Source organism: Furipterus horrens, unplaced genomic scaffold (assembly GCF_987537825.1).
Source record: "Furipterus horrens unplaced genomic scaffold, mFurHor1.1.pri manual_scaffold_17, whole genome shotgun sequence".
NCBI classification, from domain to species: domain Eukaryota; kingdom Metazoa; phylum Chordata; class Mammalia; order Chiroptera; family Furipteridae; genus Furipterus; species Furipterus horrens.
Window position 1 is genome coordinate 71,988,699 of NW_028327187.1, and position 25,594 is coordinate 72,014,292.

At 45.2% G+C, this 25,594-nt stretch overlaps 1 protein-coding gene, 1 long non-coding RNA gene and 1 pseudogene across 9 annotated transcripts in view; 2 read left to right on the top strand and 1 right to left on the bottom strand.

Annotated features, from left to right (window-relative positions):
* Window positions 1-6,390: 6,390 nt before the first annotated feature.
* Window positions 6,391-8,379, bottom strand: LOC149991185 (uncharacterized). Its single transcript, XR_016508588.1, has 3 exons — window positions 8,213-8,379; window positions 6,814-6,971; window positions 6,391-6,514 (listed from the first exon to the last, which is right to left on the bottom strand). It is a non-coding gene; the product is annotated as an uncharacterized LOC149991185 (long non-coding RNA).
* Window positions 7,694-25,594, top strand: part of MTMR1 (myotubularin related protein 1) — a 100,334-nt gene continuing 82,433 nt past the window's right edge. For 6 of the 8 annotated variants that reach the window (XM_090264670.1, XM_090264675.1, XM_090264677.1 and 3 more), the window contains exons 1-2: window positions 7,696-8,028; window positions 25,290-25,395. In XM_090264670.1, coding sequence (XP_090120796.1) covers window positions 7,868-8,028; window positions 25,290-25,395 — 267 coding nt within the window. In that variant the 5' untranslated portion in view covers window positions 7,696-7,867. Of the gene's footprint in view, window positions 8,029-9,081; window positions 9,132-25,289; window positions 25,396-25,594 lie in introns of those variants that run through there. The other 2 variants (XM_090264678.1, XM_090264676.1) reach the window with 2 other exon arrangements.
* Window positions 18,937-22,594, top strand: LOC149991187 (protein kish-A pseudogene; annotated as a pseudogene).

Genomic DNA, 25,594 nt, shown 5'->3' on the forward strand with positions numbered 1-25,594 from the left:
AGCCCTGGCTTGAGCATGACTGCTGCCAGCATTCTGGCCGTGCTTGTCTCTAAGTCTCAACATAAGGCTGTGTGTGGAACATGACTGACAACTACTCAGAGGGTTGCCATGGGAATTGGATTAAAGAATGCTTATTGTACTCATTATATTTTAGAACTTGCTTTGCTTTCCTTATCAGTAATGTAACATAAATAGTCTCTAGCAAGGAGTGTGTGAAGTCTTGTACTTAGTGCCAGAGTGATGCCAAGATGTTTTATGGACCCTGAAACAGACTGGTCACTGTGACCCCTGTACTGGTATGTGTAATCTGTTACTGTCAAATGCCTAATGGCTATTGATGACTTATGAATTTTAGCCTTGTATCTCATGTATGTATCCTCCTCAATAAAAGACATAAGGGATGAAGGTTTGGCTGCTGGTCTCCACTAGGGAGGCAGTCACCTTCCTTCCCCCAGACATAATGAAGTGTCCTTACTAAAAGTTTGTTCTGCCATGGTCACAAAGCCTCTGCTGGACAGAGGAACTTCCAACTAAGCCTAGGGTATGTGTGGCACCTCCGCCATATCCACTACTGGTTCCCTGTAGATTTTTCTTTATTTCATTTACGCAACCTTCATCTCCCTGGGTCTTTTTTATCTTGTTGCAATACCCAATACTTTCTTTGAATATCCTGATAACCAGTGTTTCAAACTCTGCATCTGATAGGCTTTTTGTCTCAATTTTAATTTAGTTCTTTTCCTGGGGTTTTGTTCTGTTCTTTCATTTGGGCCATATTTCTTTGTCTCCTCAATTTGGCAGCCTCCCTGTGTTTGTTTTTGTGTATCAGGTAGAGCTGCTTTGAGTCCCTGTCTTAATAGCGTGACCTATTGTAGAAAATAGGTCTAAAATTGTGTGGGTGGAGCCTTAGGTAGTTGCCAAGGCGGGGCAACCCATTTCACCATTTTGTGGGTCTGTGTGGGGAGGGCTCAGAGAGAGGACAATGCCACTGCCTAACCTCTGGAGACTTCCCAGGAGGAAGATGTCTCCTGACACTTGCTCCCTTGCCAGTCACTTATCTTTTTCCCCTTCTCCATGCCCCTTGTGCCCTTCCAGCTGTTTCCCTGGAGCTGAATCCCAGAGTGGGTGGGTCTGCTTGAGTCTGAAGTTCATTGTGGGCCCTTTGAGAGAAGTCTGTTTAGAATCCCGCAATTTCTTTCCCCGCCCCAACCCCTACTGGTTTTTGCTGCCAGAAGTTATGGGGACTTATCTTCCTGGCACTGGAACCCTGAGCTGTGTGGTCTGGTGTGGGGCTGGAATCGCTTGCTCCCAGGGTAACCCTCCAGATTTTTATCCACCACATGTGACTGTAGGACTGCCTGCTCTACCACCTCTCCATGTCCCCCCACCCCACCCCACCACCTCTCTGGGCCTCTGTGTCTCCACCTTTCCTACCCATCTGATGAATGTGGCTTTTTTAAATCCTTAGTTGTCTGACTTCCATACAACTTGATTTTCTGATGAATATGGGTGTTATTTGTTTTGTAGTGTAGTTGTAATTTTTGCTGTAGTTGTGTGTGGACGTGAAGAATGTTTACCTATGCCTCCATCTTGGTCAGAACTCCATTCTTTCCTTTTTAAAACTATGTACTCTGTTGGCCTTCAGGCCCCCTCTATCCTGACTCTTTTCTTTGTCTCTGGCAATGCCTCAGGCTCCTCCAAGGCATCTCTCTTTTCACCTGACTCTTAATTGCCTGACAATTCACTCCTCATCTTGCCTCCTACCACACAAGTGGACATATGTCTCCTTAAGTGATTCCTGGGAAGGCAGGATGGTCAACATAACAACTCTGAATAGATCCTGATGTGGGCCTCACAGGGAAGAGTGGGTTGGGCCACTTAGGTTGAGAGGCAATTCTCCATGACTATCTCAAGTTTCTGCATGTTCTAGAATCTCCGAGTGAATTAATTTATGGCCTGAGTCTGAGCTGCATCCAACGCCCCTGCTCAGTTGGAAACTACTCTGTCCAGCAGAGGTTTCACGACCACGGCAGAATAAATTGATCCAGGACACTGTATTTTGTCTGGGGGGGGGGAAGGAGGTGGCTGTTTCCTCTAGTGGAGAAAGCGCAAGACCTCCGTACCCCATGCTTTTTATTGAGAAGTATATGCATGGGAGATACAAGGTCAAAATTCATAAATCATCAGTTAGCTTTTAGGCACCAGGATTACAGTTGACAGTTACAGATTACAAGTATAAATATGGAGGGCACAGTGACCAGTCTGTGTCAGGGTCTATTAAGCATGTTGACACCACACTGGCATTAGGTGCAAGGTTTTATACATTTCTTACTAGAGATTGTTTATAGTTAACTAAGAGATAAGAAAAGCAAAGCAAGCTCTAAAGCATAATAAGCATTCTTTAAATCCAATTCCCATGGAAACCCTCTGAGTGGCCTTTGGTCTTGTCTGCCACACAGCCTTCCAGTTTTATGCTGAGACTCAGAGGCTTTCCGGGGGGGGGGGCAGCCTAGCTCATGGCTTGGGCTACAATTCCCAAAACCACAAGGGAAGGTTCCCCGCAATGGCCAAGTTAAGAACACTGGTATTGGAGCTCCGGCCAAGATGGAGGTGTAGGTAGACACGCTGGGTCTCCCTCCACAACTAAGAAGGAATACAACTACCTCAAAACTATAAGAAGCACCCAGAAGCACCAGAAAATCAAACTGAATGGAAGTCCAACAAACAAAGAAATAAAGAAGAAATACTTATCCAGACAGGTAGGAAGGGCGGAACTGGGACAGAGAGGCCACATTTGGTGGCAGCAGTGGTGGCGGCAGAAGCAGCAGCAGAAGTGGCGCAGCGGTTGTGGCTGGCTGGTGGAAAGTGCAATCACACATTATAACAGTCAGGAGTGAAACCTGGGGAACGACCCCAGCCCCAGACCAGACCACACAGCTCACAGTTCCAGCGCAGGGGGAAATAAAGCCACATTACTTCTGACTGTGAAAACCAGTGGGTGTTAGGGTTGAGAAAGAAACTGCCAGTCTCTCAGCAGAGTTCACTTTTTAGAGAGCCCCCATGGTCCTAGAATGTCTACAGACTCACTCACTCTGGGAATCATCACCAGGGCAACAGTGAGAGGGGCGCCAGTCACATATGGGAAGTGGGAGAAGTGCCTGGAAAAGGGGCGAGTGTTGAGCAAGCACCATTGTTCTCTCTCAGATCCCTCCCCCACATACAGTGCCACAATGTGGTGAAATTGTTTGCCCTGTACTGACAAATACCTAAGGCTCCACCCCTTACAATGTAACAGGTGTGACAGCTCTACCTAAGACACAGAGGCAAACACAGAAGACTGTCAAGTTGAGGAGACAAAGAAGTATGGTCCAGGGAGGGAGCCAATCAAGGTTCCAGTGGGAGAACTGAGCAACGAGGAGATAGCCAACCAAAGAGACACAGAGTTCAAAACACTTATGATAATGATACAGACTTGACAGACAAGATGAAATATCACAAACGCATAAGGGAAGAAATGAAGGCTATGCCAAGTGAAACAAAGGAAAATCCACATGAAACCAGTGGTAAAGGGAAGGAAACCAGGGTTCAAATAAATGATTTGGAACATAAGGAAGAGATAAACAGTCGACCAGTACAGAAGGAGGAAACAAGAATTGAAAAAAATGAGGAGAGGCTTAGGAAACTTTAAACGTGCCAACATGCAAATCATAGGGGTGCCATGAGGAGAAGAGGAAGAGCAAGAAATTGAAAACTTATGTGAGAAAATAATGAAGGAAAACTCCCCAAATTTTGTGAAGGAAATAGACATACAAATCCAGGAGCACAGAGAGTCCCAAACAAGCTAGACCCAAAGAGGACCACACCAAGACACATCATAATTAAAATGCCAAAGATTAAAGATAATCTTAGAAGCAGCAAGAGTAATGGAGAGTTACCTACAGAGTGGTGCCTATGAGACTATCAGCTGATTTCTCAAAAGAAACTTTGCAGGCAAGAAGAGACTGGTAAGAAGTATTCAAGGACCTACAACCAAGATTACTCTGTCCAGCAAAGCTATCATTTAGAATGAAAGGGCAGAGAAAGTGCTTCCCAGACAAGGTAAAGCTAAAGGAGTTCATCATCACCAAGCTAGTATTATATGAAACATTAAAAGGACATATTTAAGAAAAATAAGATCAAAACTATGACTATTAAAATGACAACAAATTCACAACTATCAACAACAGAATCTAAATAAAAACCAAAACAATCTAAGCAAACAAGCAGAATAGGAACAGAATCATAAGTATGGGGATCATTTGGAAGATTATCAGCTGAGAGGAGGAAGGGGGAGAAAGGGGGCAATGGTGTAAGGATTAAGAAGCATAACTGGTAGGTACAAAATAGACAGGTAGATGTTAAGAATAGTACAGGAAAGGGTGAAGCCAAAGAACGTATATGCACAACCTATGGACATGAACTAAGGGGGGGGGATTGCCGGAGGGAAAAGGGATAGTGGACAGAGGCGAGAAAAGTATTTGGGATAGCTGTGACATCATAATCAATAAAATATACTTAGAAAAAAAGAATACTGGTATTAGGATACACTCCCAGATAGTAAAGATTATAGAAGTCTCCCTCTGAGGTGCCAGATTAAAATAATAAAGGTAAGGAGATTTGCTTGCATTCCAGGGAAATTGCTCTTTTTGGAAGGGAGAATGGGAGGACACTAGCAGAACTACAGAAGATCAGAGTTCCCAAGTTTGGAATTCCTCTCCTGTGTTGTAACCCTGTATGTGCAGATACCATCTAGCCCACTATTGGTCAAATTAGTTCACAGGGCCAGACAACATTCAAGAAGAGGGGAACAGACTCCACCTCTTGATGTAGGTATGCAGTTCACATTGCAAAAGAGGCTGTCACCCTGTGGAGATTGGGGTTGAGGGAATAGATCCAAGATATTGCCCTGGCTGCTGCCTTTGCTGTGAATAATTAACTCCCTTCATTTCCAACCCAAACTGTCAGTGTTAGAGTGTAGTGGCAGGTTAAGTTTGTTAAGCTTGCTAATATGGAAAAATCTTAGACCCTCCAGAGCTACAGAGTGAATAGGGGGGAACACCTTCCTTACAGGATGGGGATGGTTTGGGCATGGATTCCCAGCTGGGTGGGCTAGGGAGGCTAGAAAGAGGGGATTATTCCTCTGGGCCAGATACCAAAAGCAGTGTTTGGGTGCTCTGTTGCTACAGCAAAACAAAAACAAAAAGACCCTAAAACCTAGTAGCTTAATACAACAATTTATTACTTCTCAAAAATATGGAATGAGTCTCCAGCTTCACATGGTGTTTGCTGGACCTCTGAAATGGCTGGAAGGCTGAAATGGCTTCACTCACATGGTTCGTCTTCCTCACAGTGTGGCAGCTAAGTTCCAAGAAAGATTGTATTCCTAGAAGTCAAGGTGGAAGTTTCAGATCCCTTAAGGTTTAACCTGGGAAGTTATACGGCATCCCTTCTGCCACATTCAAAAGAGGTTATAGGGCCAGTCCACATTTAGAGGGAGGGATATAGGCTGCAACTTTTGATGTGGGAGTTCAAGATCACATTGCAAGAGCATGTGGAATGGGGGATATTACTGAAACTGTCTTTGGAGGCAACCTCTAGCACAGAAGGAACATGTAGTTGTATTTCTCCAAGTGTAGTAAGCCCTACCAGCATCAGAATCCAGAACAAAGTCTGAACTTCTTAGCATTTCAGAAGTTCCATGTTTTGGTCCTGCTAGCCTTTAGTTGACCTCCTCGTTTGTTTTATCTGACTTATGTGCCAGCAACAATACATTTCTTGGAGTTCCCTTACACATAATAAACTGTTTAACTGACTCTACACTTTAGTCCATAACTATTTCTTCTGCCTGGAACAACTTGACTTTTTAGCTTGATCAAATACTTACTCATCCTTTAAGATTCAGCTTTGTGTTACCTTTCCTAAAAAGTCTTCCTAATTCCCTTTCTCTCAATGATTGGGCTGGGTTTTTTCACAGCCCGTGTGCTTGCCCCTATCATACCACTTACCAACCTGTATTGCCATTATTTGTCTGTCTCCTTCACTTGACTGTGAACTTCTCAGAAAGGGATATGTCAGATTCTCTTTCATGTAAGTCCTACATTTGCTTAACTGAATTGAAAGTCTTACAGTGTTGTAGTGAATTCCTCTTCGGCCTAATCCTCCTTAAAGATTATGGTACTTCAAATATTCTTAAAAGTCACTTTTCTTGCTGACAAATCTCAAGGCAGCTAGGATGCTTATAGCTCCTTGTAACTAAGTACTTGACTAAAAATGGATGCCTTAGTCTATTCAGGCTGCCATAACAAAACGCAACAGACTGGGTAGCTTAAACAACAAACATTTATTTTTCTCCCAGTTCTGGAGGCGAGAAAGTTCAATATCAAGGTTCTGGCCAGGTATGGTTCCTGGTGAGAGCCCTCTTTCTGGCTTGCAAACAACTGCCTTCTTACTGGATCCTCACATGGTCTTTCCTCCGTACCTGCTTGTGGAGAGAAGTGAAACTAATCTCTCTGGTGTCTCTTCTTATAAAGGCACTAATCTCATCAGACCAAGGTCTGGTCCTAATGCCCTAATCACCACCCGAAGGCCTCATATCCAAATATCATCAATTGAGGATTAGAGCTTCAACATATGAATTTGAGAAGAGGCACAAATATTTGACTTAACATTTTTGGAAAATCAGAACCCTGCAGGAGGTAGGTCTCCAGCATATCTAGAGATCTTCTCTTCCATCCTCTTAGCCCTCCTCATCCTGTTGCCCTTTCACCCCAGGCTCACCTCTCCTTGTGTATAAGATGACTTCTGGGACTCAAGGCATCACATCGTCAAGGTTCAGTTTGAAGTTATTAAGCTGGTAGGGCAGCATGGGTCTGGGGTGGGAAATGGGAGCTTCATGTCTCCAGGTCTGCCTTTTATCAGGGTCATAGGTCTGCTGTCTACAACCAGGACAATCATAGAAGAAGGGACTTAGTCATGATTTCTAACAAAATCAGGTTGAGTTGTCAGAGGATGAGAAGTTGGATATGTAAACCCTAGTGAAATGAACAGGGAAATTAAGTCTAGTCCAGCATTAGCTATTGGCCTGATTTTCATAACATTGATTTAACCAACGGAAGTTAAATGTTAGTTTTAATATAAACCAAGGGAGGAAGTTCCGAGGGCGGCATCAGAACACTTGGTTGCCCTACAGATGGCAGGGAGATGGGTTTTGTGTGAGGGAAGGAGAGACAGGGTAGGGAGGAATTGCAAAAATTTGTGTAATTTCTCCTGCTTGGAGATGTCAAGACCAGGGACTCCCAAGGGCCTGTGTTTTCCCACCCCAAAACAATTCTGGAAAGAAAAATTGAGGGAAAACAAATCATTTCTAATTCTTGAATTTCCCTGAACTTTTTTTTTTTTAAACCTGTTTCTCCATCTTCAACCTGGTAGTTTCCTGAGCAAAGCACGTCTGCATCACCAGTTTGTAGAATTCGACCCCAAGTGGCTTGGGCATTGTCCTAGTTGCTCAAGCCAGACTGCTTCTGTTCCCAGTTCCGGCCTCGCGGGGGAGCCCAGGTTGGCTTGGGTAGTTTGGCGACATGTGCCGAGGTGGCAACCAGGCGCCGAAGCCTAGTCACCCGCGCCGCGCCCCCGCCCCTCGGAACCCGCCACCTCCACCCCCGCGCGCGCGGCCTTGTGGGTAACGCAGGGCCGCCGGGTGACAGCTAATGGCGGCGACTGCCTGAGCCGACTGGAGGCAGATCGGGCTGCAGGAGGCACGCGGTGGGACCTTTCCAGCGCCGCTCAGTTCCTGCCTGCGGCTTTCCCGCGGTGACAGCGGTATCCGAGTACTATGGACCGGCCGGCGGCGTCGGCGGCGTCGGCGGCGTCGGCAGCGGGTAGCGAAGGCACTGGGGGCCTGGGCCTGGGCCCGGCGGGGAGTTGGAGGCCCCCTCGGGTCCCGGGGGTCCCGGCCGCCGGCTCCCGGCAGCCCAGCGTGGAGACCCTAGACAGGTAAGCGGGGCCCGGCCCGCCGAGGCCTCCGGTGACCTGACTCCCAAGGGACCTCGTGAGCCCCGGCCGCCCCCTCCGCGCGTGCCAGTCGGAGGCCAGGGTCACCGTCCTCCTCCTTGGTCCCCTACTGGGTCCCCCACCCCCGGAGGCTCCGAAGCCCCTCCCAGCATCCCGGGCCCCTCACCTAGCTCACTTCCGTCTTTTGCGCAAGAGCTCCCCGCACCCCTGAGGGGCTTTGCAGCTGTCAAACCATTTCCAGTTCCACCCCCTACTGCGCCTGGTTTGACCTTGCTCCAGCCGCAAATCACTAGGGAGGACATTTCACCCGGGCTCTCTTCTTGTGGAGTGACCTTGCCGCCAGTTGTTTGGAGACCAACATATCTCAGCAGCGCTATGCTTGGGGTCTTTGATTTTGGGGTTAGGAGTGGGGACTGGGGGGTGGAACCCTGAGGGTGTCCAGGCTGGTTCACGTGGAGGCAAAGATACCCTGATTTGAAAAATTGGGATGGAAAGCGGTCAAACTGCTCCTGATGGAGGACACAGTCGTTTAGTTCAGTTCTCCACACTTGAAAGGAACCGGTTTGTTTTCGTGAACACGTGAATCTATTGCTTCTCACGCAGTTTCAGAAGTAAGATCCATCCCTTGGAAGCATAAACTGCCTTGTCCAACTGGAAGGGCCACCTTAATGCCCCCAGTGCAAGGGATGGGTTATCCCACTTCCAGAATATCCAATACTCTGACCTCTTGGCCATTTTGCTGACACCAGAGTGCAGTTAGGCAAGAGAGACAACATCAGGTTCAGATGTTCATTCTTGCCTGGCTTAGTCACACTACCAAACAGAACTTTTGGAACTTTCCAAAGGCATGGGAACAATGAAAACACTTCCTTTGTTTCTACCCCAGTGTAATTTCTGTCTATTTTAGTAAGTTCATCACCCCAGTTACCAACTTCATTGAACTAATTACAGCCAAGACAGTAGTACTTTAGAATGGCCAGTATTGCACTCATGGATACTCTAATGTCTGACGGCTTGCAGAGTCAGAAGATTTGCTCTTTTATCCTCTAGTGGAGAAGACAAACCAGCAGTTTAAATTGAATGTGGTAAGTGCTAGGGTAGGGTGAACATGGAAACATTCTTGATGGGGTATATGTGGGGATCATCTGAGAAGCTTCTTAAAAAGAACTCTACAATGGCCAGGCCCCACTCCTGAGGCTTCTTATTCAGGAGGTTTGTGGAGAGGCCCAGGAATTAGTAGTTTCTAAAAAGCTTGCAGCCTCAGTTGTGATCCTCTACATTGTGGGTATAAGGAGGTGGGGTACTTGATTTATTTGTTAGTAGTGGGGGGATTGGTGAGTATGGGCAGTGAGTGAGGGCCTCCTGAGAAATCTGACATTTAAACTAAATGGTGAATAATCAGAAATTAGCCAGGGGACAGGGTGGAGAGGGCTTTGGGGCCATTGGAGTGGAATGTACAGTCATGCAAATGGTGCTGGATATGGCTAACGGGTAAGGGAAAAGACTTGAGGGAAGGCAGGGGACAGATCTGGAAAGGGCGTTTGTGCCTTCCTAGGGAATTATGCCATTATCCTGTGGAACACTGCTTCTGGGGACATGGTTCTGTATAACCTGCCACAGAATCACCTCCAGTGCTTGATTCAAATGCAGATTTTTGGGTCTCACCCTATGTACCTCTAGGGTGGAGCCTGGAATTCTGCATTTTTAACAACCACCTGTGCTGCATGTAGAGTAGGCTATTCGTCTCTTTTGCCCAAAATGGTACTGGTTTACTAGTTGGGCCAGTGTAATTATTAATAGCACTCCTTCGACTCATAATAGTGCCTTGGTTTGGACAAGAAATTATGTGGTCACCCTAGCTGTAGGGACCACAGAAGAATTTCCATCACGTGAGCTACAAGATGGGCTGACATTTAAGAATGATTGCTCTACAGTAGTGTGGGGAATGGACTGGATATGGAAATGCTAATCACTCACTCTCAGGTACTGTGTTGGGCTGAAGGTATAGCAAGAAACAGACACAAATTCTTTCCCTCGAGGGGCGTATGTTTGGTGGGAGAAAGAAAAAAAAAGTGAAATGTGTTTTCTATTAGATGGTGATAAGTGCTAGAGGGGAAAAGTTGGGAAAAGGATGAGAAGTGTTGGGGATATGCACTTGGAAAGTGGCTGGAATTTTTTGTACAGTGGTCACGGAATGCCTCGCTGAGAAAGTGATATTTGAGTAATGCCCCTAAAGAGGTGAGGTATTCAATCATATAGATATCTGAGAGGATTGCATTCTAGGCAGAGCCCTGTGTACCCTGGAGTGGGAGTTTGAACAAAGTGTTCAAGAGGCACCAAGGAGACCAGCGTCACTAGTGGGGAGGGGCTAAGTGTGGCGGAGGTGCCACACACACCCTAGGCTTGGTTGGAAGTTGCTCTGTCCAGCAGAGGCTTCGTGACCATGGCAGAACAAACTGTTACCCAGGACACTTTGTTGTGTCTGGGAGAAGGAAGGTGACTGCCTCTCTAGTGGAGACCAGACGCCAAACCTTCATCCTTTATGTCTTTTATTGAGGAGGATATATACGAGAGATACAAGGCTAAAATTCATAAATTGTCTATTGTATTCAGGCGTTTGACAGTAACAGATGACATACACTAACTCGGGAGTCACACTGACTGATTAGAGTCAAGGTCTATAAAACATTCGGACCAGGTGCAGAGTTCCATATACTCCCTGCTGAAGATAGCTTACACCACATTGCTGATAAAGAAAGCAGAGCAAGTTTTAAAGCACAATGAGCTTAACAAGTGCTCTTTGATCTAATTCCCATGGCAACCCTCTGAGTGGCTGACAGTTATGTTCTGCACACAGCCGTATGTTGAGACTTAGAGATAAGCGCGGCCAGGACACTAGCAGCTGGCTCGTCATGCTCAGGCCAGGTCTACAATTCCTTAAACCATGAGGAGCGGTTGCCCACATCTCCCCCTTTTTTGTTTTTTCTGATGCCTATAGTAGATAGGCCTACAAAACTTGCTACTTGCTTTTCTCTAATACGATTACGGGTAAATAACTTGTAGAAACACTGAAGGACATAGAGTATAGTAATGATTAATAAACATCCAGCTACTCCCATTATTCAAATATGTAAATTTAGACCTTGAAACCAGTTTTTAGGGTTAAGCTATTGAAGGTTATTATTTAGGGTTTGAAACACTTTTTGTTTAGCAAGCTGCTTAATGTCCATGAGCTGCTGATGGAGTTCAAATTGTAGCCAATCAATTTGGCCTTTTACGCTGGTGGGAAAGGTATTCCATAGACGATGTATTGTCAGCCTAAGAATGCTGACTAGAGTTCTATTTAAAGGGGGTAACATATAGTCTTAAGAATTTAGGGTTGCAGGCAAGCTGTTGTCAGGTGACCAGGGCTTCCTGTCATTCCCCTAGTCACAGTAGGGCTGATTTCATGGCTGACAGTTGGGCCAGGATTTCCTGGTTAATACGGGTTTGTAGTAGGACATCATAGGGACCAGTCTGTTGTTTAGTCAGCAGCTGTTTAGGGCCTTGAGTTTCCCAGGTCTTCAGTAAGATATGGTTCTTTGGTTGGAGTGGATTTAGGAGCTTGTCAGGTGGCTAGATAAACCTGTAATGAGTAAACTTCTACAAAATGGTTCGTCGTCGGCAGCCGTCCATCTCGAGAGACGATGGCGTAGCTTCTTGAGAGTCTATCTGCACCGCCGAGAATGGCTGTGCAGTCCGACTCGGGAGTGACAATCCCTGCCGCACTTGTTACAGGTGAAGGCAGATGGCTGTTGTTGCTGCTGTTGACGCTGCTTCCGCCTCGATCTTTTCTGGACCGCCTCCTCGTTGCGCACAGCCTCTGCGCGTGACGTACCTTGCCTGACCACGAGCCTCCAGGCTAGGCGGTCGACTGCTTGAACTTCCCATGTGTTGAGATTGATGGAGCATTGTGTCATGTCCTTTTTGCAGATGTCTTTGAACCGCAGTTTTGGGCGCCCTGTCATCCTCTGGCCTTCTGCTAGCTCGCCGTAGAGGAGGTCTTTGGGAATACGGCCTGCATCCATTCTTTTGACATGGCCGAGCTACCTGAGGCGTCTCTCACTAAGAACTGCATGCAAACTGCTCATGTTGGCTCGCTTCAGCACCTCGGTGTTGGGGACCTTATCCTGCCAGGCGACATGCAGGACGCATCGCAGGCACCTCATGTGGAAGCTGTTGAGTTTCCTTTCGTGCCTTGCGTAGGTGGTCCACGTCTCGCTGCCATAGAGGAGAGTGCTGAGTACGCAGGCTTGGTAGATGCGCAGTCTGGTTTTCTCAGTGAGGCTGGAATTGTTCCACGCTCGCCGGTTCAGTTTGGCCATAACTGTGGCTGCCCTGGCGATTCTCCGATTGACCTCCAAGTCGACTGACAGAGAGCTCGAGATGGTGGACCCGAGGTAAGTGAAATCGTTGACAACCTCCAGGGTGTATCCGTCGATGGTGATGCATGGGGGAGTCCCCGTGCCTTGAGCCATAACGTTCGTCTTCGTCAGGCTGATGGCTAGTCCGAACTCCTTGCATGCGTGGGAAAGGCAAGTGACTAACTGCTGGAGTCCCTCTTCGGAGTATGATGTCAAGGCTGCGTCGTCGGTGAAGAGCATCTCACGGATGAGCACCTCTTTGACTTTGGTCTTGGCTCGTAGACGGGCCAGGTTGTAGAGCTTGCCATCGGATCTGGTGTGAATGAAGACACCCTCGCTGCAGTCCTTAAAGGCGTATTGGAGGAGCATGGAGAAGAAGATTCCGAACAGCGTAGGCGCGAGGACGCAGCCCTGCTTTACTCCGCTGCTGACTGGGAAGGCCTCAGAGGTTGCGCCGTTGTAGGACACCGTGCTGTGCATGTTGTCGTGAAAGGACATGACCACAGCAAGCAGATGTGGTGGACAGCCAATCTTCCGTAGCAAGCTGAAGAGTCCGCTTTGACTGACCAGATCAAACGCCTTCGTGAGGTCGATAAAGGCGAGGTAGAGTGGTTTATGCTGCTCGTGACACTTCTCCTGCAGCTGGCGTAGGGAGAAGATCATGTCCACTGTTGATCGGCCAGCTCTGAAGCCACACTGGGACTCTGGGTAGACGCGGGAAGCAAGGGTCTGCAGGCGGGCAAGAGCGACCCGGGCAAATACTTTGCCGACGACGCTGAGGAGAGAGATGCCCCGGTAGTTGTTGCAGTTGCTGCGGTCTCCTTTGTTCTTGTACATGGTGATAATGTTGGCGTCTCTCATATCCTGGTGGATGTAACCCTCCTTCCAGCAGAGACAGAGTAGATGGTGGAGCGGCTGTAGCAGGACTGGTTTCCCGCTCTTTAGGATTTCTGGAGGGATTCCGTCGCTTCCTGGTGCTTTCCCGCAAGCGAGGCGGTCGATGGCTTTGCCGAGCTCTGCCGCAGTAGGTGGGGTGTCTAGCTCCTCCATGACTGGTAGGTCTGGGATGGCGTTAAGAGCAGTGTCTGTTACGGTGTTCCTCGTTGCGTACAGCTCGAGGTAGTGCTCGGTCCACCGCCGCATTTGCTGTTCCTGGTCAGTGATGACCTCACCTGTCTTGGACTTAAGGGGGGCGATCTTAGAGGGGATTGGGCCTGTTGCCTTCTTGATACCCTCATACATTCCTCGTGCGTTGCCTATATCGGCGGCTTCCTGGATGCTTCTGCACAGGTTTAGCCAATAGGTGTTGGCACAGTGGCGGGCGGTCTTCTGGACTTTGCTCCTGGCAGCCCGTAGAGCTTGAAGTGTACTGGGAGTGGGCGTGGCCTTGTAAGCCAGTAGGGCCTTCCTCTTAGCCTCGATCACGGGTTCCATTTCTTCCCAGTGAGCCTCGTACCAGTCAGCGTTCTTCCGCTCTTTCTTCCTGTAAGCAATAATGGCGGAGTTGTATATGGCGTCGCGGAGACGTGACCAATTGGATTCGATAATGTCATCTGCCGCCATTCCCTCGCCGAGTGCATCTTCCATCCTGTTGATGAATTGCTGGGTCTTAACTGGGTTGCTGGCACAACTGGTGTTGATGCGTGGGCGACCCTTCATCTTGGAGTGGTGCAACCTCTTCGACGTTATGCGCACCTTGCTTACCACGAGGGCATGGTCCGTGTCGCAGTCTGCACTGTGGTAGCTGCGGGTGAGGAGGGTGCTGCCAATATCCGTTCTTCTGGTGATGACGAGGTCAAGCTGGTGCCAGTGGCGGGAGCGGGGGTGCCTCCATGACACCTGGTGGATCTCTTTGCACTTGAAGAATGTGTTTGTCACGCACAGGCCGTGGTGACACGAAAGCTCAAGCAGTCGCTGACCATTCTCATTGATCTTTCCTCTCCCAAAGTTTCCGAGGCAGGTGGGCCAGGCCATGTGGTCGGCTCCTACTCTTGCGTTGAAGTCTCCAAGGAGATAAAGAGCGTTACTTCTGGGGATCTTGGATAACGCTTCGTCCAGTGCATGGTAGAACTGTTCTTTCTCTTCGGTAGTGGCGCAGAGGGTTGGGGCGTACGCGCTAAGAATGCTGACTGGGCCGAAAGTTGTTGACAATCGGAGGGTAAGTAATCTCTCTGTGCCTCCTGTGGGTGGCTCTGTGGAGTTAACAAGCGTGTTCTTCACAGCGAACCCAACACCGTGCTGTCTTGGTTGGTCCGGAGACTTCCCTTGCCAGTAGAAGGTGTAGTTGGTTTCTCTGATAGTTCCGTTGTCGGCCAACCAGGTCTCCTGTAGAGCCGCAATGTCGATGTTTAGTCGTGCCAGTTCCCTGTCGATGACAGCGGTTTTCCTGGCATCATTGATCCACGGAAGGTCTGCAGTAAGTCCGGGACACACGGTCCTGCTGTTCCAGCTAGTGAGGCGAAGAGCTGGAGGCTTCTTTCTTGTTTTTTGCTTGGAATTGCCTGATGCGAGTGTTTTGTGGCCCACTTTTCGAGAGACGCCTCTCTGATCCCCACGCACCCAGTGGGGCAGGCGAGCCATGGCGAGACGGCACCTAATTGACTGGGGGCTGCCCAGCTTGAGGCGGGCGGTAGCTGTCCAGTGAGGTGCGATGACCTCTCCCACTGTTAGAGGAGACCCCTGGCGCTCGTTTCCTTCGCCAATCGGATGAGCTTATAACCGGTATCTGTCTCCTCCCGTGTTAAGTCGACATCTTGCGATGACGCTGGAGTGTCCTCTCCAGTGAAGCTACAAAGCCTGGGCAGGGTGATATGGAGGGCCAGCTGTTGCCCATGCAGCAGACCCCCCCTCTCTTCGCAGCTGAAGGATCCAAGGGGAAAGACAGAGTCAATACAGCTTGGCTTCAGGTGCGCCGCAGGAGTTGCCGGTGTTGACTACAACGTCAAACCGCCTTAGGGACTCCGGCTCCGGATTTTCTGTCGGGGTTTACTCCCTTAGCCTTTCCCCTGAAGAGGTATGCCGCAAGGCAGCGGAGGTTTTTTGGAATCAGAGTTTTCCTTCTCTGATTCCAAATGGTTAATTTACGTAATAACTTACAAACCGGACTTTGAGTCTGTAAGACTGTGGAGACACCCAGTTGCAGGGCCTTTGTTGGAATGATAGCATTTTTTCTGATGTTATAAACCTAGGACTTTTTGCATGTAAAGCAGAGACAGGCCTATTTCTGTAATTAAGGGGTTAAACAGTGGCAGCTATATCCTGGGAGGGTGTTGGGAGTGTAGAGTGGCCCCTGTTCCTGCTTTGAAGCTAGAGAAAGAGAAACAATTTTATTTTGGTGATTACTGTATTTAGAGACCTTGAAAGTTTTCACAGAGGCTAGAGAAAGCAGGGGAGATAGCAAGCTTGGCACGGCTTTTTCCTGGGACTGCAGCTTTTAGGTTTAAAATTTACAATATTTTAAAGGCTTATATGCTTACTTTTTCTTCTTATTTCTTTTTTACTTTCACCTCTATTCTTGAGTTACCTACTCGAATGTCCTTTCTTTCTATGTCATACACAATCTCCTTTCTTTATGCCTTTTTTTCCCTTCCTTTTTCCTTACTTTATTTTTTCTTTCCTTTCCCCTACACAATTCTTTTTTAACTTGCAGTCTATCTATGACTTACTTGGACTTTCTGCAACGTACACAATTCTTTTGACCCAACATTCTACAAAAAACACAATAAAAATTTTAAAACTTAAGTTTAATTAGGTTACTAGATTAGATTTTATGAGGAGGACTCCATACTCCCCCATTTTGTTTTTTGTGAAGTTCAAAGGTTTTAGCTAATTGCGCCTTGCAGGCGGCTATTAAAATGTCATTCATATGACTAATTCCACATGGGCAGATTCTTATCTTTTCCTGCTCCTTCTTCTTGACTGAGGTATTTCCCTGTCTGTGTCTGATTTCTCCTAAACAATGTTTCTGTATATAAAGAGGAGCTAAAGGTGTTCTAACTATGCTCCAAGTTAATAAATTCTGAGATCCAATAGGAGTTCCGTTTTCCTGAAGCGACTTCAATTTTTCTCCAACTTTTCCCCAAACCTGTAAATTTAATGTGCCCTTGTCTTGAAACCAAGGGCAATATTCTTTAACGGTTTGCAGTAATTTAATTAGGTGTTTTTTCTTAATTTGACATCCAGCCCCTTTTACCAGTTGCTGTAGCAACAGAGAATAAATCTTTTGTTCTTTAGATAACCCTGACCCCATTCTTTTATGGGAAGTGGGTCCTTTTTTGTTGGTTTTGAATTTTCCCCTTCTCTGTCTCTGGTTCAAAGCAGACCAGTAATTGTTCTAACTTTAACTGGGGATTAATTAGTGTAGTGGGTCAAAGTGTGCTGCTTGTGAGGAGGGCTCCCAAGGCTGTCACGCCTTGGTCATTCCAACCTCTCTTACGTGTCTTGGTTTCTCTCCCAGCTGTCTAAAACAACTGGAAGGGCTTGGAGTGCTGAATGACCAGTTTTTATTTTGCACGTCCCCGAACGAGCCAAGAATTATATTACTGTGAAGGGAATTTCTATGAGGCCCCTACACATCTCGGGGGATGACCCCAGACACCTCTGCTAGGTCCCAACTCACGTAGGGACACCCAAGAATTCAGGCCAGAGGGAGGAAGTTCCTCTTATCTTCGGAGCTCGGTTATTGCTAGAGCCTTCATATAAATTCTATTTCTAGCCTAAAGCTTTTCTCGTTCTGATAAAATCCTAATTAGTGAGAAACGCCACAGGGTTGGACAGTGAGTGCTTGTGACTGTGTTTCTGATGTTGCACGGACTTAGACTTGCAGCTGGCAGGTGCCTAGTGCTCTAACCTGGTCTGTGTACCAGCTTATCCTGTCACGGGAGATTTCAAAACGGCGAGCGCCCTATCAGCTTTTAACTGCTCGACCCGTGCCCATAATTTTGTGGTGATTTATTGAATGAGAGAAGCCAAAATGGTCCTTTGAATGAGAGGAGAGAAAGGTAAAACCAAAAACCCCTGCCAAAGAGAGTGGCAGAAAGAAATCCTCCCTTCCCGAACTAAACCACACAGGAAGCCTTTTCCAGAAAGAGCCTGGGGGCTGTAGCCCTTACCATGGGCGAGGTGCCAAAATTCCCATCCGTACAGTGTGGTTGCCTGTGGTCTGGCTCTTGGCCCCGCAGCCGTTCCAGGTGTGCCTTCTCTGAGTGCCCCACATCTGGGCGCCAGATATGGTGGAGGTGCCACACACACCCTAGGCTTGGTTGGAAGTTGCTCTGTCCAGCAGAGGCTTCGTGACCATGGCAGAACAAACTGTTACCCAGGACACTTTGTTATGTCTGGGAGAAGGAAGGTGACTGCCTCTCTAGTGGAGACCAGATGCCAAACCTTTATCCTTTATGTCTTTTATTGAGGAGAGATACAAGGCTAAAATTCATAAATTGTCTATTGTATTCAGACATTTGACAGTAACAGATAACACACACTAACTCGGGAGTCACACTGACTGATTAGAGTCAAGGTCTATAAAACATTCGGACCAGGTGCAGGGTTCCATATACTCCCTGCTAAAGATAGCTTACACTACATTGCTAATAAGGAAAGCAGAGCAAGTTTTAAAGCACAATGAGCTTAACAAGTGCTCTTTGATCTAATTCCCATGGCAACCCTCTGAATGGTTGACAGTTATGTTCCGTACACAGCCTTATGTTGAGACTTAGAGATAAACTTGGCCAGGATGCTGGTGGCTCGTCATGCTCAAGCCAGGTCTACAATTCCTTAAACCATGAGGAGTGGTTGCCCACAGCTAAGGAGAGAGCAATAGGGGACCAGGGGCAGAGAGGTCATAGGGCCAGATGGTGGAGAGTCATGGGAAGCCATTGAAGGTCTTGGAGCAGAGAAGCAACATAATCTGATGTAGATTTCAGTAAGATCTCCATGGCTGCTATGCGGACAACAGACTTGAAAGGGGAAAGGGTTGAAGCAGCAAGATGAGCAGATAGGAGAGTACTGCAGTTGTACAAGTGAGAAAGGATGATAAACAGTGCAGTGGGGTGGAGGAAGAAGTGATCAGATTCTGGATACAGTTTGAAGAAAACCTCCAGGGTAGAGCCAATAGTCTTTGCTGCAGATTGGTTGTTGGGTAAGATAGGGGAAGAATCCAGGACAATCCCAATGTTTCTGGCTTTTAGGAAGTGGTGTTGCTGAGATGGAGAAGTCTCTAAGTGAAGCAGTTTTAAGAGACTGGCAGCCTCTCAGTTCTGGATATATCAGTTATGAGACAGTTGTATGTCATAGAGGCAGCTGGTTTATATGAACCTGGAATTCAGAGGTGGTGTCTGGGCTGCAGACCTCAATTTGGGAGTTATCCGCATAGAGATGAGGCTTAAATTCATGAGGTAGGAGAACACAGACTGATGGGTGTCTGAAAAGGAAACTGGAATACAAATTGAACAAGGTGAATTTTTAGGATATCAGATGTGAGAGTGAAATGCGGCTGGGCTCCAATGTAAACCCCAGCTTTCAGACCAGGAGGGCTGGATAAGTAGCTGTACTTTTCTCTGATTTAGAAAACATGGGGCAGATGCTGGTTCAGAAAGGTTGAGTTGGCAGGGTCTCTGGGACCAACCAGTGAAGATGTCTCCTAGGATTGTGGGCATCTAGATTCAGAGGGAGAGTCCAGATTGGAGGAACAAAGCTAGGAGGCCTCAAGTGGTTGTTGATACCAGGTGTGTGGAGGGAAATTTCACAGACAAAAGAGAAGGTGGGGGAGAGGAGACATGGCCTCCCTTCTAAGGTCTATCATTCACAATTCTGACATACACTCTTAAGAGTGACTGTGAGAGTGGAACTTGGCTCTCCTGCTGGGGTTCGGCCCCACTCTACAGACTATGGGGCCCTCCCCTCTCTTCTGAATACTGTACTTCTCTTAATGATGCCAAAGCTGTGGTCCTGCAAGAGGATGTGGCTTGCTCAAGATCACTGAGCTAGCAGATGACAGAAACAGGACTCAATCCAGGCCTTCTGGCTACCTGCCCACTAAACCGTGCTGTGTGTAACTTCGTTGGCCAGGACACTTTTGGTTGCAGGTAGCAAAAATCACAAATCATTCCAGCTTAAGCCAAAAAGTAACTGTCTTGGTGCATATCACTGCTGCAGACGGAGCCAGAGTTGCAGTGTTGTCAGGGCACCCTCCCCCATCGGTTGTTTTTTCTTGTCTTATTCTTTATCTCTGTGGGTTCCTCAAGGTGGTGGGGGTGAGGAGCGGCCTCCAAGGGGCTGGGGTGGATCCACACTACCTAGGGTCTAAGCTTGGGATTGGCCCAGCCTGGGTCACTTCCCTAAAAGTGAGGTCAGGAGGAGCAAGGGGTCAGCCACTCCCCTTCCCCCTCTCCCACAAAAGCCTATGCAGTTGGGGGTGGGGATTGTTCCCAACAGTAGAGAGAGGTGTTCTTATCAAAAGAAGGGGGAAAGGATGCTGGGAAAATAGTAAAAACAGATCATGCACAGTGTGTAAACAGGCAGGTTTCTACTGTTAGATTTGCAATCAGGGGTTCATGCTGGCAGAGAAAAAGGCCACATGATAAGAAAAGTACAGTGATCCCCCACTTATCGCGGGTATTACATTCTAGACCCCCCTGCGATAGGGGAAAATCTGCGAAGTAGGAACCATACATTTATTTTAGTATTTACAGTACCGCAAAATCCCGCGATATAGTGAAAAATTCACGATAAATAATTTTTTTTTTAAATCCCGCAATACAGTGAGGCCATGATAAGTGAACCATCATATAGAGAGGGACTACTGTATGCTATAAATGGGCAATAAAGGTGACTTAACCTTTAAAAAAGGAGACAAATCCTTCCCTTTTCACTACTTCTTCCTCTTAGAAATTGTGGAAAATGAATTCTTGATCTGTCATAGGAATGTTGCCCATTCAGTGAATGTTTTTACTTACATTTTCAGTCCCATAAGTAATCACTGAGCTATCTTGGTCAGAGACTGCAGGTTGGGTCACTACTAGAGAACACCAAATACACTGGGTCACACAATTTTCATTGAGTTAGATCTGACACTTGTTTTTGACTAACTTTTGGCATCTGAATCCAAAAATGACCCCAGTTTTTCTCTATCACATCAACTTTTTAAGGTACAGGATACCCTCCATTTGTCCTGAAAATCATACAAACTGTACATACAAAGGAAAATAAAGAAAAAATTACCTGAATATACTGTTTGTGTAGAGTTATTTTATTCATATAAAGGCTATATACTGTTACTGTTAGCCAAATTGTGTACAAGTAGTAAAGTTCTGCTACCAAACATACATATTAAGGTATTTTATCTTTTCAAACGACAGGCTAGGAAATCCCAAAATGAGATACTTGAAACAATGTTCTTCAGTTAGCAAAGCTTTAACAAATTGCTTCACGAGACCCTGTTTTATGTGCAGAGGTGGGAATATAATGTTCTGTCAACAAGTGGCTCATGTAGAATGTTTGGATCACCAGGTTTGAGGTCAGATCTTGCAGGCCAATTTGACTCCACCCAGTGCTTCTCACGAGCTCTGCTGTTCCACATATACAGAAATCAGGGATACTTGGTGTATTCATGTTGCTGACCAAGAAGGAAGCAGACTGTTTGAAGGTCAACACAGATGATCCAATTGTGCTTGTGTTATTGCAACAGATCAATGACTCTCTTTATGTCTTCATATTCTTCACAAAAACAGACTGAATGGCCAATTGGGACTGCAACAAATAAATTGCCATTGTGGAGGAGGATGCACTTCAAGCTCCACTGTGAACTATCGATGAACAGTCACCATTCAGTTGCGTTCTAGATTGGAATTCCCAATTCCTCCATTAAACCATGTATGTTATGGCAATGCACAAAGCCACCATCACTTTGGAAGTACTGCAGAAATGCACTTTTTCTTGATCAAAAGTAGGATGCCTTCGCTCCTTTTTCAAGCAAGTTTTTCTCATGCAGTCTTGATGGTAGGAGTTCTGAAGCCTCTTTGGATAGTCCCAAATCTCGTGCCAAATCATTCAACTCATGCTGATCAAATCCCTTATTAACTGAGTCATCTTCAATTTCAAAATCTTCATCGTTGCTGTCACTTAGTTCTTCACCATACTCCTGTTTTTCGAAAGAAGGTAGTTCAATGAAAACTGGCACTGGAATTTCAGCTGAATAAGGCACTGGGAGTACAGCTGATGGTAGACTAGGATAATCTATTTTACATTTATTTTTCTTGTTATTTCCTGATGTTTTCACTACACAAAAGTAACAGTCACTTGAATGATCTCTGGGCTCTCGCCAAACCATAGGTATACCAAATGGCAATTTATCACATGTTCCTTTTGTCCACATCCGTAAACTCTTGACACTGCTTGCACACCTTGTGAGAGGCCCAAGACTTATCTTGATCACCAAGTTTTACTTTAAAATATGCAAAATAGGCTTGCCTGTTTGTCCTTTGACTGGGAATGGTGGAACAGCCACAGATATTACAAAATGCATCAGTGTTATTTAGGCACTTACGACAAGAAATAGCAGAGTCAGACATGATCTGAAGGAAAAGAAATAAGTATGTATGTAAATAAAAAAATAAACTCTGCTAACTCCTTGTATACAGACAAGAACTTGGACTACACTTTGGAATATGATTCACTATATAGAGCGGCACACAACCTCTCACCACACTGTCTCATGTGTAACTGAATAGCCTAGACAAGTATGAACGTGTCGCTGGTCTCCAAGGTCGTCCCCCACCCCTCCACACTTGAGGGAGGTTTGCTCTCAGCCAATAGGAGAGCACTAGTGCTTCCCTCGATCCAGTCTCATCCAGCCTAGAGTGGTCACATTAAGACAAGCCAAAGAGGGCTTCGCTGGCCTCACTACGTCTGCCATTTTCAAATTTCAGAGTCTGTTGACTGTAATCTTGCTGCTTATATGTACCTATACTTATATTTGATCCTTGGCACCTAGCCTCCTGGACAGAAATAAACTGGATTGTTGGGTATATTTTGGAAATGTACCAGAATTGGTGAACGGAAGAGTCCTTATGTTGCAGTATGCTGTATAGTGATGGCCTTCAGCATCCTCTTCACACAGTAGCTTAGAAGAATACCTAAATTTAATTCCCAACAAATTTCAATATAAAACGGGACTTATCTGAAGAAAATAATGGAAAGAATGGTTAATGTACCTCTGAACATTGAATGAGTTAAATTTCCAGCTGCTGTTTGCTATTTTGTTATTGGATCAATGTTCAGTATAATTAGTGTGTAACCATTTAATATTCAAAGAATTTGTAACAATCAATCTCTGTACTGTCACTACAATATTACATTCTGCAATTGTCATTTTGTTGTTTCTGATACTAGTTTTTAAGGAGGTATCTCTAAGGCATATAGTAGGAAAAAAATTGGTAAATTATTCAAGTTTCACTGTGATTTGGAAGTGATCTGTCTTTATAGAATGAGATCGTATATTGGACTAGCTTTTTTATTGAGAAAAAAAGATTCAATTTTTGTTGATAAAGATTACATTTATATTTAATAATACTTGCTTTACCTCTGGCCATACCATTTTGAGCATTACCTCTGGCCATACCATTTTGAGCATTAACCAGAATACCTCTCATCTTAATGAACTCTGTAGTTTATTACAAGTTTTTAAACTATTTATAACAAGCCTATGCAGTTCTAAGGAGGGTGATAAAGGAGTTGTGGCTTGAGTAGTATTGGGAAAATGTTCATATTTAACATAAAAGGGTTTAGAATAGCTAACTGGTGTAGTAGCTTCTGCAGCCTCTCTGGTTAAGTGTGGATAAATGTCTTAAGCATAAATTTGACCAGATGTCATTCTCTAAATAAAATTACATTTCTTAAAATGAAAACAACAAAATAGAACAATTACAAAATGATAATCCTATGTGTTTTTTTGATATTTTAGTTATCCTAAAATGTAAACTGTATTTTTGTTGTTTTTTAATACTTATTTAAAAAAAAAGGATAATCCAAAGAACTTGTATGCATGACCCATGGACATGAACTAAGGGGGGGTGGAATTGCTGGGGTAAGGGGGGTACTGGGTGGAGGGAGGCAAAGGGGGAAAAATTGAAACTATTGTAACAACATAATCAATAAAATATACAAAAAGATAAGCTGTACAGAAAAAAACCTTGACATGATAGAAGAAACCTAACTGCAGTTTTGAAATCAGCATGCCTATTTAAGTCTAAAACAGCTGAAAAATCAAACTCAACTGGAATTATGTTAAAAATTATTCCCCTGTGATATCTTTATTTTACTATTTAGCCTATTTTTCATGCTGCCTAGGCAATCCAGGTTTTTCCAATACATGAGTGTGGATTTTATTAGTGATGAGATTTTTTTAAAGTCTGAAACATTCTTTACAGTGAAAGCTATCTGCAACATAAACTTTCATAGGTATCTTTTACCCTTTTGCTTGATTTCTTCAGTGCTTTGACCAGATGGAAGAGAAAATTGCCCCTAGAGGCAGTTTTTAATTCCCTCTCTGCCTAGTTCGCTTATGTGGTCCTTAAAGTCAAGAGGGCATAGCCACCACTTACCAGTCATGTGATTTTGGTCAAACACTGGAGCCTCAGTTTTCTCATCTGTAAGATGGATCACTGTAAGGCTAGGATAGGGCTGTGTTTGGAAATGTGTTGCATATTTTAGAGCACCATACAAAAGGAAGGTGCCATTTTCATTGCTTTGTACTATTCTCATATAAAGCTAGCATCTGTCATCCTGGCCTCCATTTTGCCCTCTAGCTCAGTCAGTTAGCTACTATTGATTGTGCCATATCTGGCAGGACAGCCCTAATGGAACTAGAGGCAGTTCTGGCACTTTCTGACTGGGCATGTCCCCTCTGCGCCTCAATTTTCTCATCTCAGATATAAGTTCCCTGTTCTGTCTTCTTATCACACCGTGTTTGTGAGGCTCTGATAAAATAACGGCAGGAAGAGCCTTTTCTAAGTCATTAAAGCCCTTACAGAAATGAAAGATAGCATTATTACTAGACACAGGATGCCATTTTTCTATTCTGTTCCTTTAAAAAAAATCACACAATCAACATTGCTTCATTAAGAGTCACCTTGATTTACTCAAAATTACATTATTTTCTAGATTTAAAACTACTGACATGAAACCAATTGAATGTTTGAAAAGTGTATGCTGTAAGATAAATATTTCACTTTAGAATTTATTTTCTGTGTACATCACATTAAGAATATCCACTTTATATACAGCAGTTGGCAAAAGTAGGTTTACAGTTTTTGTATGAAAATAATACAATTAATAAATAATACAAGAATAAACTGTTTTGGGTGCTCACAACTATAAACCTCTTTTTGCCCACCCCTATAATTCTAAGGATAAAATTCCATTAAATGATAGGGAATAACTTGCTTAGAATCTTAAAACTGAAAAATAAATTGTTGATGTATTTAAAATCAACCTGGAAGCTAATCTTACTTCCTAGTTGTTAGTCAGTGTTTCAGTTCTTATATTAAATGTAAAGGTAACCAGTCTAATAAAAGTTCGCCTAAAAATAGAAATCTACTTATATCCCCAGTCAGTACTCATTTTTCTCACCAAGAGCCTATGTCTTAAAATATTTTATTTATTTATTTTATATATATATTTTATTGTTGTTCTATTATAGTTGTCCCAATTTTACCCATTGCTCTCCCCTGCCCTGCCCCTCACCCTGCTCCCACAGTCAGTCCCCACCCTGTCGTCCATATATACCTGTTTTTTAACTAGACTCTTCCCCTTCTTTCACCTCTTAATCACTGTTTCTTTTAGTCCCACAGGATCACATGTTGAATGGTGTAAACAGCTTATAGCCGCTACAATATCTAGTCAGATTTCAGGTTCAGTGACATCAGAAAATGTATCCAGAGATTATAAGGTAAGCAGCATTGAGTTCTTAATTCATTTTCAATATGCTAAGTAGCCAAGAAGCTTTCAATTTTAATTGGAGTGAGACTTTGGCCCCTTGTTGCTGGACAACTATTTGCATGGGAAGAAGGCTGAAAGGTTCTCTGCTATTAGACCCAACCCTTAGAAGAGAAATTTTACCAGTATCTAGTACATGTGGCCATAATTTT